Source organism: Doryrhamphus excisus, chromosome 4, assembly GCF_030265055.1.
Source record: "Doryrhamphus excisus isolate RoL2022-K1 chromosome 4, RoL_Dexc_1.0, whole genome shotgun sequence".
NCBI lineage: Eukaryota > Metazoa > Chordata > Actinopteri > Syngnathiformes > Syngnathidae > Doryrhamphus > Doryrhamphus excisus.
In genome coordinates, this window is record NC_080469.1 from 25635259 (window position 1) to 25650143 (window position 14885).

The window sequence follows — 14885 nt, forward strand, 5'->3', positions numbered from 1 at the left end:
ATATCTGTATGAACTTAAGCGGACAGTAGCATCATGCTCGGTGTTAGCATGCTAATGTTAGCACATCTTGCTAGCTAGCATGTTAATATTAGTATAGTCGCATGTTAAGCCATTTTAATGGGTAAACACTGACAGTATATGAACACTTACCACAATTGTGCTAGGTGTTAACATGGCGGTATTAGCATGTTAGCATCGCTAGCATGAGCACACTAGCATTTTTTGCAAATTTTCACAAATATCTATATGAACTTAGGCAGACAGTAGCATCATGCTCGGTGTTAGCATGCTAATGTTAGCACATTAGCATGCTAACATAATTATACTAACGATGTTAGCATTTTCAGAGGTAGGCAATTCATAGGCAGACTTGTGCGGTGCGGTTTCCTGATGGGTTTCCCTGGTCTTTGGGGTGCACCACCAGGTTTTGGAGTTGCAGAGCCCCCCCAGGGCGTCCATGGTGGTGCGGGACTGCGTGAAGGCCTGCCTCAACTCCACCTACGAGTACATCTTCAACAACTGCCTGGAGCTCTTCAACAGACAGTTCCAGCCCGCCGTGCCAGCTGTCAGTCAACACCCCCATGACACCTTGGGACCCGGCTGCCATCTTGGTCCAGTAAATCCTCTTCTTCTTCTTCTTCTTCTTACAGCCTGAGCCAACGAAGAAAAAAAAGAGGAAGGAAGAGGGAGAAGGAGAGGATGAGAATGAGGAGGAGGGAGAAGAAGAGCAGGATGCTGAAGAAGAAAAGGAGAAGGAGAAGGAGGAGAACCCACCAGAGGAGCAAGGCCCCAGCATCCAGAATCTGGACTTCTGGCCCAAACTCATCACGCTCATCGTGTCCATCATCGAGGAGGACAAGAACTCGTACACGCCCGTCATCAACCAGTCAGTCTGATGGCTTTGCATTCTTCTACTTTCGCTTTCACTTCTTTCACTTGCCGTCGTTTCCATGGCAGGTTCCCGCAGGAACTCAACGTGGGAAAAGTCAGCGCCGAGGTCATGTGGACGCTCTTCGCTCAGGACGTCAAATACGCCCTGGAAGGTAAGGCGGAGAACATTCTATCTCTTCTAGATCTAGCTCTTCTAGATCTCTTCTCATCTTCTGCTAACGTCCCAGCAGTTTTGGCTAACGGCGACCGCTGCCGCAAGAACGATGGTGAGGTGTTAGCGTGTTAGCATCGCCTGACCCTTTTAGACACTACTCCCACCCCCCCCCCCCCCCCACCATGTACTATTAGTGTTGTTTTAATTGAGTGGTACCAAGCGGTAAATTAGCGACGGTGAAAAGACTTAATGACGGGAGTTAGCGTATATTTATGCTAGCTTCCTGTCTATATTCTTCATCTCTTCTCACGTTCTTCTCTTCTTTGTCGCTCGTCCGACTTTTGGAAGAAGTTAGTAAAGGTATCACGTGCTGACGCATCAAACTCGTGTACTTTTCATCATGTGCTGTTATTATTCATTTGTAATACAGAGTCACATTTGTGTCTGTGATACATGAACTTAGTCTTGCTAGTTGATGAATGTTTTGCGCTGCGTTCAAGAACAGCGGTACATCCTGGCGCTGTCTCTGCTTTGTGCTGAGTCAACATTTTACCCTCAAAGTCCGGCGGCATATTTTATTCTCTACTCCTCCCGTAGCCCCTGTAGCCATCACCCTCATCATCCTCATTAACCTCATCATCCTCATTAACCTCATCATCCTCATTAACCTCATCATCCTCATGAACCTCATCATCCTCATGAACCTCATCATCCTCATTTACCCTCATCATCCTCATTAACCTCATGACCCTCATTGACCCTCACCATCCTCATTAACCTCACCATCCTCATCAACCTCGTCATCCTCATCAACCTCGTCATCCTCATTCACCTTGTCATCCTCATCCACCTCGTCATCTTCATCCACCTCATTCACCTTGTCATCCTCATTCACCTTGTCATCCTCATTCACCTTGTCATCCTCATCCCCCTCGTCATCCTCATCACCCTCGTCATCCTCATCCACTTCGTCATCTTCATCCACCTCATTCACCTTGTCATCCTCATCAACCTCGTCATCCTCATTAATCTCACGACCCTCATCAACCTCACCATCCTCATCAACCTCATTAACCTCGTCATCCTCATCCCCCTCGTCATCCTCATCCACCGCGTCATCCTCATCCACCGCGTCATCCTCATCTACCGCGTCATCCTCATCTACCGCGTCATCCTCATCCCCCTCGTCATCCTCATTCACCTCGTCATCCTCATTCACCTCGTCATCCTCATTCACCTCGTCATCCTCATCGACCTCATTCACCTCGTCATCCTCATTCACCGCGTCATCCTCATCCCCCTCGTCATCCTCATTCACCGCGTCATCCTCATTCACCTCATCGACCTCATTCACCTCGTCATCCTCATTGACCTTGTCATCCTCATTAAACTCACCACCCTCATCACATCATCATCATTCTCATCACCCTCACCAACATCCTCATCCTCACCCTCTTGTGTTTCATCATCATCATCACCTTCATCATCCCCATCACCCTCATACCCTCATGATTGTCATCATCCTCATAATTGGCATGACTCTCATTATCCTCATCACCCTCTCCATCCTCATTCTGCTCTCATCATCCAGGTGACCCTCACTATCCTTTCATTATCCTCATCCTCAGCACCTTCACCCACCCTTGTCATCATTGTCATTATTCTCATCATTGTCACGTGTGTTGTTCATGCTATCATTTGTCTTTCTGTGATGGTGATGATGATGGTGGTGATGGTGGTGGCACGGCAGCGAGTGGAGTGTTCTGTATCCGCAGGATAGACTTCCAGGCGGGTAAGGAGATGTGAGGTCGCTACTAGAGGAGCTACTACAATAGCTACTAGAGGAGCTACTAGAGGAGCTACTAGGTAGCTACTAGAGGAGCTACTAGAATAGCTACTAGAGGAGCTACTAGAATAGCTACTAGAGGAGCTACTAGAGGAGCTACTAGAGGAGCTACTAGAATAGCTACTAGAATAGCTACAAGAGGAGCTACTAGAGGAGCTACTAGAGGAGCTACTAGAATAGCTACTAGAATAGCTACTAGAGGAGCTACTAGAGGAGCTACTAGAGGAGCTACTAGAGGAGCTACTAGAATAGCTACTAGAGGAGCTACTAGAGGAGCTACTAGAGGAGCTACTAGAATAGCTACTAGAGGAGCTGCTAGAGGAGCTACTAGAGGAGCTACTAGAGGAGCTACTAGAATAGCTACTAGAGGAGCTACTAGAATAGCTACTAGAATAGCTACTAGAATAGCTACTAGAGGAGCTACTAGAGGAGCTACTAGAGGAGCTACTAGAGGAGCTACTAGAGGAGCTACTAGAATAGCTACTAGAGGAGCTGCTAGAGGAGCTACTAGAGGAGCTACTAGAATAGCTACTAGAGGAGCTACTAGAATAGCTACTAGAATAGCTACTAGAGGAGCTACTAGAGGAGCTACTAGAATAGCTACTAGAGGAGCTACTAGAGGAGCTACTAGAGGAGCTACTAGAGGAGCTACTAGATGAGCTACTAGAGGAGCTACTAGAGGAGCTACTAGAGGAGCTACTAGAAGAGCTACTAGAGGAGCTACTAGAGGAGCTACTAGAATAGCTACTAGAGGAGCTGCTAGAGGAGCTGCTAGAGGAGCTGCTAGAGGAGCTACTAGAGGAGCTACTAGAGGAGCTACTAGAGGAGCTACTAGAATAGCTACTAGAGGAGCTACTAGAGGAGCTACTAGAATAGCTACTAGAGGAGCTACTAGAGGAGCTACTAGATGAGCTACTAGGTAGCTACTAGATGAGCTACTAGAGGAGCTACTAGAGGAGCCACCAGCGTAGGCGGAGATGTTGTGTGGATGTTGAGCGTGGAGGTCATGACGTCCAACGTTCCACAGAGCACGAGAAACACAAGCTGTGCAAGGCGGCCGACTACATGAACCTCCACTTCAAGGTCAAGTGGCTCTACAACGAGTACGTGGCCGAGCTTCCCGCCTTCAGCTCCGGAGTTCCCGAGTACCCGGCGTACGTAAGAGCTCCTCCTCCTCCTTCCACACCAGTCCACGTCCGTCTCCAAGGGTTCCTGCGTCTTGTTCTTGCAGATGGTTCCTGCAGTTCGTGCTGGCGTGGCTGGCGGAGAACGAGGACGTGTCCTTGGAGTTCATGCATGGAGCCCTGGAGAGAGACAAGAGAGAAGGAGTAATGACTGCCGGCGACTTGCCTTCTTGCTGCCTCTTCCTCTTCCTTCTTCCCATTAGTCCTATTCCTTTTTCTCTTCCTGTTTGTACTTTATTCCTCTTCTTTTTTTCTCTCCTGGTTTTCTTTTCCTTCTTGCTGTTTTTGTGTTCTTCCTTCTCTTGTTCATCATCTTCTTTCCTTTTTTCCTCCCCCTGCCTCCTTTCCTCCTTTTATTCTTCTTCCTGCTTGTATTTGCTTCTTCCTCTCGTTCTTCTTTCCATTCTTCCTATTACTTTTTCTTCTTGTTTTTTTCTCTTTCTGTTTGTACTTTCTTCCTTTTCTTCTTTGTTCTGTCCCTTCTTCTTCCTCTTCTTCTTCCCCTTTTTCCACTTTTATTTCCCTGCGCCCTTCTTCCTGTTTTTGTTATGTTTGCTTCTTCTTCATTTCCTCTTATTCCTGTTTTACTTTCTCCTACTTTTTTCCTGTGTCCCTTCTTCTTCCTCTTCTTCTTCCCCTTTTTTCCTCTTTTTCATTCCCCTGCTCCCTTCTCTCTCTTTTTTTAAATTATTTTTCTTCTTTTATTATTTCCCCTTATTCCTGTTTTTCTTCCTCCTACTTTTCTTCCCGTCTTCTTCTTCCTTTTCCTCCAATGGCTTCCTGTTCCTCCTTTATTTGCTTCCCTTTTTGCTCCCTTTTCTTCTTTCCTCTTTGTTTTTATTCTTTCCCCTCCTCCTTCCTCCTTTTTCTTGTTTTTCTCCTTCCTCTTTTCTGTATCTCCTTCCTGTTCTTTCTGTTGTTCTTGTAGTTTTTCCATTCTCTTCTATTTGCCTGGCGATGACTCCCAATGAAACGTAACGGAATGTTCCTCTTCCCGCCACAGTTCCAGTCCACGTCGGAGCACGCGCTCTTCTCCAGCTCGGTGGTGGACATCTTCACGCAGCTCAACCAGAGCTTTGAGATCATCCGCAAGCTGGACTGCCCCGACGCCGCCGTGGTGGCTCAGTACAACCGGCGCTTTGCCAAGGTGACGTCACACACACACACAAACATGCACCTGTTGGTTAGCATTAGCATTAGCATGTATCGTGGCTAATGACAAAAAATAACAGGCCAAAGTCACATTCAAAACAATATTGAACATTCATAAAAAAAGTCAAGTTTGAAAGTTTGTGGGCGAGTTTATGAGCTAATATGCTAATAACAAAGAAAAATAGTCATACAAAAATATGCTAGCTGACTGTATTGTTTTACATTAATGGCCCATAATTCCCAAATTGATATCCTTTTACATAAATTGGATGGAATTACCACCAAAAGATTTTAGATTAAATGTGATTATTTCTGAGTTAAATATGGTCAAACTGATTAATTGCGAGCAAATATCTTAATTGATCGACAGTACTAATTTTTAAAGATATTCTACATATATAATGTAATTATTATTCTTTGAATTTGTTTTTTTTTTATTTGAATATATAATAAATAGCAAATATATATGTATAATATAATATAATGAAAAAATGTAAGTAATTTTAAAAATGTAATTTGTATTTAAATTATATATATATATATATATATACACCATATATATTATTATTTTTTGTTTTATTTTATTTTTGTAAAGTTTTTAAATATTTTTGATTAATGATTAATATTTGATTAGTCACGATCAAATATCTTAATCGATTGACAGTACAAATTTTTATAGATATTCTGCATATATAATGTAATTATTATTCTTTGAATTTGTTTTTTTTTATTTGAATATATAATAAATAGCAAATATATATGTATAATATAATATAATGAAAAAATGTAAGTAATTTTAAAAATGTAATTTGTATTTAAATTATTATATATATATATATATACACCATATATATTATTATTTTTTGTTTTATTTTATTTTTGTAAAGTTTTTAAATATTTTTGATTAATGATTAATATTTGATTAGTCACGATCAAATATCTTAATCGATTGACAGTACAAATTTTTATAGATATTCTGCATATATAATGTAATTATTATTCTTTGAATTAGGTTTATAAAATTAGAATATATAATAAATATCAAATATATATGTATAATATATATAATGTAATAATATATCTAATCAAAAAATATAAGTCATTTTTAAAATGTAATTTGTATTTAAATTATATATATGCACCATATATGTATGATATTAATTATGATATTAATATGAATTTTAATTAATATTAAAATAAAAATAATATAATATATTTTTTTGGTTTTATTTTATTTTCAAGTTTTCAAATATTTAAAAACTGTAATTCCTTACATAGTAATTCCAATACCAATATACGTATTGATATGTTATTATTGATATATTCCAATAATGTAAATGATATATACGCTGAATGTGCTGCACGGTGAGCCACTTCCTCTCAGAAGTAGTTAGCTCTAACCGCTCTATTTCTACGCTTGATGATTGGGATGAATGTGGAGCATCGGCATTGAGCATGTGTGTTTTGGCCTGCAGACCATCACCAAAGTCCTGCTGCAGTACTGCGCCCTGCTGGCCAAGACCTTCCCTTCCTACTGCGACAAGGAGAAGATCGTGAGTCGCCAATGGCGCCAGTGGCGCCAACGGACCTGAGCTGATGGACGGCCATGTTGTCATGTTGTCATGTTGTCTTGTCATCCGTTGTGCGTGCAGCCGTGCGTCCTGATGAACAACATCCAGCAGATGAGGGTCCTGCTGGAGAGGATGTTCGAGTCCATGGGAGCCAAGCAGGTGAGCTACAACCACGCCCCTGCCGCTAACACGCTAACGTTGGTTAGCAAGGCTGCGTGTGTCCGCCCACCCTGGGAGCGGATGCTGATGTCCCTTTTGCCTCCTCTTCTTCTTCCCATTTTTTCCTCTTTTTCATTTCCCTGCTCCCTTCTTCCTCCTTTTTGTTATTATTTTTTGTCTTTTATGTTCTTCTTCATTTCCCCTTAATATTGGTTTTCTTTCTCCTACTTTTCTTTCTGTGTTCCTTCTTCTTCTTCTTCCCTTTTTTCCCTCTTTTTCATTTCTCTGCTCCCTTCTTCCTTCTTTTTATTATTATTTTTCCTTTTTTATGTTCTTCTTCATTTCCCCTTATTCTTGGTTTTCTTTGTCCTATTTTTATTTCTGTGTTCCTTCTTTTTATTCTTCTTCTTCTTCCCTTTTTTCCTTCTTTTTCATTTCTCTGCTCCCATCTTCCTTCTTTTTGTTATTATTTTTCCTTTTTTATGTTCTTCATTTCCCCTTATTCCTGGTTTTCTTTCTCCTACTTTTCTTTCTGTGTTCCTTCTTTTTATTCTTCTTCTTCTTCCCTTTTTTCCTTCTTTTTCATTTCCCTGCTCCCTTCTTCCTCCTTTTTGTTATTATTTTTCCTTTTTTTATGTTCTTCTTCATTTCAACTTATTCCTGTTTTTCTTTCTCCTACTTTTCTTTCTGTGTTCCTTCTTCTTCTTCTTCCCTTTTTTCCCTCTTTTCATTTCTCTGCTCCCTTCTTCCTTCTTTTTATTATTATTTTTCCTTTTTTATGTTCTTCTTTTCCCCTTATTCCTGGTTTTCTTCCTCCTACTTTTCTTCCCGTCTTCTTCTTCTTCTTGTTTTTCCTCGGCCGGCTTCCTGTTCCTCCTCCTCCTCCTCCTCTCCACTGGGAAATATAATCATGCTAATGCTAATATTCCAGGTTATTTGGAATATTATTATGTTATTTGGGCAAATTACATCACATGGTCAAAAATATCTATCAGAAATATTGATATTTAGGATATTCCATACAGAATATCATATTCCGGATGCCCTTCCTGACAAATACTGATGATGCTTACTAGTGGAGATTCGAACCCGTGGCGTCCGCTAACCACTACACCACTGCGTGCTCTAAATATATCAAATGTATATAATATATAAAATAAATACAGTAAATAAATAAAACACACTATATATACCAATAATATATTCAAAATAATATTAAAAAAAATAAAGTAAATAACATTAATTAGCACTTACTGCAACATATTTACTCATGTACAAATATTATATAAAAAATATATATCAATAAAATAAAATAAAAAACAAAATAATATATAAAATATTTATAAATATAAAATATATAACTACTCATATGTAGCACTAATATATACAAAATAATATACAAAATGAATGAACATTAATAAGCAATGAATGAAGACATTCTACTCCATATTTGTAACAATAAAAATATACAAAATATGATTCAAACTGGCAATAAAGTGATTTTCCCAATTAACAAGACAGTTTTAAGCAATTTTTAACTTTTTATTTTTATTTTTTTTGTTTTTTTATCTTCACAGTTTACAGCTGAGGAAGAGAAGGTATGTTTTTAAGCACCCCCCCCCTTCCCAGACCCCCCCAGTAGAGTCTCTTTATTCCCTGTAATACGTAATATATAATATGTATATACAATATGTGTATGACCAAATTCCCATCAGTAAACATTTGATGATTTTTCCGCATGGAAACTCTTCCCAAAAGTTGGAGAACGAGGGAGAGGAGGAGCTTGACGAGGAGGTGGGTGCACCCGTCAGGTCACATGACGCGTATTTAAAGCAGCAAAGATGATTGGGGGACGTTTGTTTTTTTTTTTTATGTGCAATGTGGCTTTTTGTCCTTTGACTGCACCGCCCCCTGCAGGCCGTAGAGGACAATGCAGGCGAGGATGACACGGTGGGTATGCTAATGATGATGCAAATGAAGTACATTCAAGCATCACTTTCATTCATGCTGTTCTTTGGGGGCGGGACTAATCCTCCTGTCTGTCACAGGAGTCCAAGGTGAGCGTTTAAAGCTCATTATTATTTTTTTTAAAAACCATTTCAACGTTTTTCTTGTCTCATTGGACTTTTTTTGTTTTTTCGAAACTCAGTCCGGCTGCTCCGACTCGGAAGGTTCTGAGGTAAGAGGCGGCCATTTTCTAGCGTTAGCATCTTCGCCGCTTCCAAAGTGTCATGATGGGATGGTCTGTAGCGAGGCTGGGCTCGGATGTTGGCTTTTGATGGAAAGGAGGAAGGAAGGAAACGGGAACTTAAACTACTTCCTGTTCTTTTGTCCCGCCCTCGCTCAGGTGGACAACAAAGAGAAAGAGGAGAAGGTCGGTCGCGTCACGCTTTCGTGTGTGTGTGTGTGTTTGTGAGTAATAGCAAGGAATTGTTGTAGCTTGCGTCGGTGCTGGTTGGTGACCGTTACCGTGGTAACAAGCATCTCAACTACCGTAGGCTGCTGTTTGACCCAAACGAGTCCCCACAAGTGTGTACTTAGTGTCCATGAACGTCTGCTTGGTGTACCTACCGTCCATGAGTGTGTACTTAGCATACCTAGTGTGTACTTAATGTACCTACTACTGTCCATGAGGGTGTACTTAATGGACTTGGTGTCCATGAGTGTATACTTAGTGTCCCTGGCCGTGTAGTGAGTGTGTACTTTAGTGAGTGTGTATTTGGTGTCCATGAGTGTGTACTTAGTGAGTGTGTACTTGGTGTCCACGGGTGTGTGCTTGGTGGGTGTGTGCTTGGTGAGTGTGTACTTGGTGTCCATGAGTGTGTACTTAGTGAGTGTGTACTTGGTGTCCATGAGTGTGTACTTAGTGAGTGTGTGCTTGGTACTTAGTGAGTGTGTACTTGGTGTCCATGAGTGTGTGTGTGTGCTTGGTGTCCATTAGTGTGTACTTAGTGAGTGTGTGCTTGGTACTTAGTGAGTGTGTACTTGGTGTCCATGAGTGCATACTTAGTGAGTGTGTACTTGGTGTCCACGGGTGTGTGCTTGGTGGGTGTGTGCTTGGTGAGTGTGTACTTGGTGTCCATGAGTGTGTACTTAGTGAGTGTGTACTTGGTGTCCATGAGTGTGTACTTAGTGAGTGTGTACTTGGTGTCCATGAGTGTATACTTAGTGTCCCTGGCCGTGTAGTGAGTGTGTACTTGGTGTCCATGAGTGTGTACTTAGTGAGTGTGTATTTGGTGTCCATGAGTGTGTGTGTGTGCTTGGTGTCCATTAGTGTGTACTTAGTGAGTGTGTGCTTGGTACTTAGTGAGTGTGTACTTGGTGTCCATGAGTGCATACTTAGTGAGTGTGTACTTGGTGTCCACGGGTGTGTGCTTGGTGGGTGTGTGCTTGGTGAGTGTGTACTTGGTGTCCATGAGTGTGTACTTAGTGAGCGTGTACTTGGTGTCCATGAGTGTGTACTTAGTGAGCGTGTACTTGGTGTCCATGAGTGTGTGTTTGCTTGGTGTCCATTAGTGTGTGCTTAGTGAGTGTGTGCTTGGTACTTAGTGAGTGTGTACTTGGTGTCCGTGAGTGTGTACTTGGTGTCCATGGGTGTGTGCTTGGTGAGTGTATACTTGGTATCCATGAGTGTGTACTTAGTGAGCGTGTACTTGGTGTCCATGAGTGTGTACTTAGTGAGCGTGTACTTGGTGAGAGTGTGCTTAGTATCAATGAGTGTGTACTTAGTGAGTGTGTACTTGGTGTCCATGAGTGTGTGTTTGCTTGGTGTCCATTAGTGTGTGCTTAGTGAGTGTGTGCTTGGTACTTAGTGAGTGTGTACTTGGTGTCCGTGAGTGTGTACTTAGTGAGTGTGTACTTGGTGTCCACGGGTGTGTGCTTGGTGAGTGTATACTTGGTGTCCATGAGTGTGTACTTAGTGAGCGTGTACTTGGTGAGCGTGTGCTTAGTATCCATGAGTATGTACTTAGTGAGCGTGTACTTGGTGCCCATGAGTGTGTACTTAGTGAGTGTGCTTAGTATCCATGAGTGTGTACTTGGTGTCTATGAATGTGTACTTCATGAGTGTGTACTTGGTGTCCATGAGTGTGTACTTAGTCAGTGTGTACTTAGTGAGCGTGTACTTAGTGTACTTAGTGTCCATGAGTGCTGTAGATGAGAACGTGTGGTGTTGTTGGTGTGTAATTTGTGTTGTTGTGTGTTTATGATAGACGAGGAAAAGGTGAGGCCAGACACAAAAATATGTTTTTAATGTTCTCAGGTACCTTCATTATTATTTCATAATTATTGTTTTACATTTCCATATTTGTATTCTTTTTTTTGTGCTTCCTCCTTTTCTTCTTCTCATTTCCTGTTCTTTTTGTTTACATAAAGACCAATAAGGATATGTAAAAAATATTCATTATTATTACTATAAAATGTAATAGTAATAATAGTGATACTTTTCTCGTTTTCTTATTTGTATTTTCCATATTAGAATATGGAATAATATGGACTAATATTTGCTGTAACGTCCACACTGACATGTCATTCGTGTGTTTTTGTGTTTGTACAGCTGAGGTCAGAGAAGGAAAAGGTGTGTTCCACAGTACATACTGTATGTACAGTATACTGTGTATGTGTGTATTATACGTATACAGTATCAGTACGCATAGAGCATGCAGGGAAATGAAGGTGTGTTGTTGTTCTTCCAGGCTGAGAAGAAAGACGAGGAGAAGCAGGTTGGTTTCATGGTGTGTGTGTGTGTGGTTGCTACGTACGTTAGTAGTACTTCTCCTTCTCCTCCTCCTCCTTCTCCTCGTCCTCCTCTTTGGTTGTAGAAGGTTCTAGTGAAGGTTGCGTCTGAAACGTTTGCTCTCCTGTCTTTGCGCCAAGGTGGTGGACCTCGGCGGCAAACAGGTTGGTGCTGAGGAGGGAGCCAGGCGGAGCTCCTCGTTCACCCACGTGATTTACACTTTAGCGTCCAAACATGGCCGCCTTGCTCCTTAATCTCATCTTTCAATGTTTTATTTTTCTTCTCTGTTCTTTCCATCTTCCTTGAAGACTGAAGCTCCGGTCGCTGCCAAGAAGGTTTGTGTCACTTTGGTGTGTACTTACTTCCAAAGTACACTCGGATGTACTTTAGAGTAGTCAGCGTACAGCTTGGAATAGTCAACACGCGGGCATTATGGTGGAAAGCATGCACGAGTGCTGCCGGCACAGGTGAGCTGCAATTAGTTGATGGGAGGATTAATTCCAACATGTACTGCCACGCTAACTCCCTGGTTCCGGTAGCACTCGTGCATCCCAAGACCGTGACACTACCGCCGTCAAGGGAGCGAATCTTTGGAATATCACAGTACTTGTTGGAATTCATTTTCCCCAAAAGTGAACCGTGGCTCCCCAGTGCCCAGCGGCACTCGTGCATCCCAAGACCGTGGCACTACCGCCATAAATGGAGCGAATCTTTGGAATATCGCAGTACTTGTTGGAATTCATTTTCCCCAAAAGTGAACCGTGGCTCCCCAATGCCCGGCGGCACTCGTGCATCCCAAGACCGTGACACTACCGCCGTCAAGGGAGCGAATCTTCGGAATATCGCAGTACTTGTTGGAATTCATTTTCCCCAAAAGTGAACCGTGGCTCCCCAATGCCCAGCGGCACTCGTGCATCCCAAGACCGTGGCACTACCGCCATAAATGGAGCAAATCTTTGGAATATCACAGTACTTGTTGGAATTCATTTTCCCCTAAAGTGAACCATGGCTCCCCAGTGCCCGGCGGCACTCGTGCATCCCAAGACCGTGGCACTACCGCCATAAATGGAGCGAATCTTTGGAATATCGCAGTACTTGTTGGAATTCATTTTCCCCAAAAGTGAACCGTCGCTCCCCAGTGCCCGGCGGCACTCGTGCATCCCAAGACCGTGGCACTACCGCCATAAATGGAGCGAATCTTTGGAATATCGCAGTACTTGTTGGAATTCATTTTCCCCAGAAGTGAACCGTCGCTCCCCAGTGCCCAGCGGCACTCGTGCATCCCAAGACCGTGGCACTACCGCCGTCAAGGGAGCGAATCTTCGGAATATCGCAGTACTTGTTGGAATTCATTTTCCCCAAAAGTGAACCGTCGCTCCCCAGTGCCCGGCGGCACTCGTGCATCCCAAGACCGTGGCACTACCGCCATAAATGGAGCAAATCTTTGGAATATCACAGTACTTGTTGGAATTCATTTTCCCCTAAAGTGAACCATGGCTCCCCAGTGCCCGGCGGCACTCGTGCATCCCAAGACCGTGGCACTACCGCCATAAATGGAGCGAATCTTTGGAATATCGCAGTACTTGTTGGAATTCATTTTCCCCAAAAGTGAACCGTCGCTCCCCAGTGCCCGGCGGCACTCGTGCATCCCAAGACCGTGGCACTACCGCCATCAAGGGAGCGAATCTTCGGAATATCGCAGTACTTGTTGGAATTAATTTTCCCCAAAAGTGAACCGTGGCTCCCCAGTGCCCGGCGGCACTCGTGCATCCCAAGACCGTGGCACTACCGCCATAAATGGAGCGAATCTTTGGAATATCGCAGTACTTGTTGGAATTAATTTTCCCCAGAAGTGAACCGTCGCTCCCCAGTGCCCAGCGGCACTCGTGCATCCCAGAACCTCAACACCTTCTTCACCTTGTGTGTGTGTGTGTGTTGCAGTTGGACACGGAGGCCGCCGACATCCTGAACGAGCTGCAGGTGAAGCTGAACGCCATCTTGGACAACTTCAGCGGCGTCTTTGCCAAGAGGTAGACACTCAAAACAATACTTCCCAGCATGCCTTGTGGGTTACACATGGGGGGGTGTCTTGCGTGGAAACATATTTACAATATTTTAGGATATAAAGTATGAAAATAATAAATAAGAACTTTCTTTATTTTCTGATAAAAAAATAATATATTCCCCTTTTAAAAATATATGCATAGTTTTGTATTTTTTATAATACATTTATATTTATTATACATATTTTTTATAATACATACAATATTTTACAATATTTAATGTTTTATTCATTCATTCATTTTCTACCGCTTAACATGCAAACTCCACATGAGGGTGGAATCGAACTTGGGTCTCCTAGCTGTGAGGCCTGCGTGCTAACCACTCGTCACCGTGCAGCCGATGTTTTATGTATATATTTTTCTTTATATATTATATAAAAGTTATGTATAAAATGATATCATTTTGATTAAATTAAATACATTCAACCATTTGGAAAATAATTAATTCATTAATTATTAATTAATTTTAATTATTTTAAAATATCTTAAAAATATTTCTATAAAAATAATTAAGTTAAAGTTTAAAAAAAAAATGTATTTGCCTTTTTTCACATCAAATATGACATTTTTAGTCAGGTATTAAAATATAAAAAAAAAATTATAATGTAAGCGAATGCTTATTAAATATTGAATTTATTAATTTAAAAAATATCCCAACTTTTGGAAAAAATGATGTCTATTATATGAATACATTACATGATTTAATTGGATTCAATATCTTTATGAATGTCATATATACAAATATTTCATATTATAAATGTCATTGTATTTTAATAATGTATGCATGGAATATACATTACATAACATTTGTATTGATGACTGGAAGGTATATTACTCTATGTGAGGTAGCATACGTACAGTCCACTCTATTGAATACTAATACTAATAGTAATTCTAATAGTAATACTAATAGTAATACTAATAGTAATACTGGAGTAGAAGCGGTGGTGGTCCTACTGATGCTTGCCCGATGGTCTCAGCTTCCAGACGCGCATCAGCGCCTGCATGCGTCACATGGCCGACATCCTGTACCTGATGAAAGGACCCCCCGACCCCAACACGGCCGAGGGGGACGCCGACGTCATGCTGAGGCCCCTCATGGAGTTCCTGGACGGGAAGTAGGTCCCCCT

The 14885-nt window shown here is 41.8% G+C and overlaps 1 protein-coding gene across 1 annotated transcript in view; it reads left to right on the forward strand.

Moving 5' to 3' along the window:
• Positions 1–14885, forward strand: part of LOC131127881 (uncharacterized) — a 97196-nt gene that overhangs the window by 75016 nt on the left and 7295 nt on the right. Inside the window, exons 25-44 of the mRNA XM_058070188.1 lie at positions 425–565; positions 651–886; positions 958–1043; positions 1119–1157; positions 2796–2837; positions 3919–4045; positions 4123–4219; positions 5079–5222; positions 6703–6780; positions 6880–6957; positions 8535–8555; positions 8716–8751; positions 8875–8907; positions 9107–9331; positions 11513–11572; positions 11652–11678; positions 11833–11856; positions 12001–12027; positions 13634–13722; positions 14736–14873. Of these exons, the coding sequence (XP_057926171.1) occupies positions 425–565; positions 651–886; positions 958–1043; positions 1119–1157; positions 2796–2837; positions 3919–4045; positions 4123–4219; positions 5079–5222; positions 6703–6780; positions 6880–6957; positions 8535–8555; positions 8716–8751; positions 8875–8907; positions 9107–9331; positions 11513–11572; positions 11652–11678; positions 11833–11856; positions 12001–12027; positions 13634–13722; positions 14736–14873 (1748 nt within the window). The remainder of the gene's footprint in view (positions 1–424; positions 566–650; positions 887–957; positions 1044–1118; positions 1158–2795; positions 2838–3918; positions 4046–4122; positions 4220–5078; positions 5223–6702; positions 6781–6879; positions 6958–8534; positions 8556–8715; positions 8752–8874; positions 8908–9106; positions 9332–11512; positions 11573–11651; positions 11679–11832; positions 11857–12000; positions 12028–13633; positions 13723–14735; positions 14874–14885) is intronic.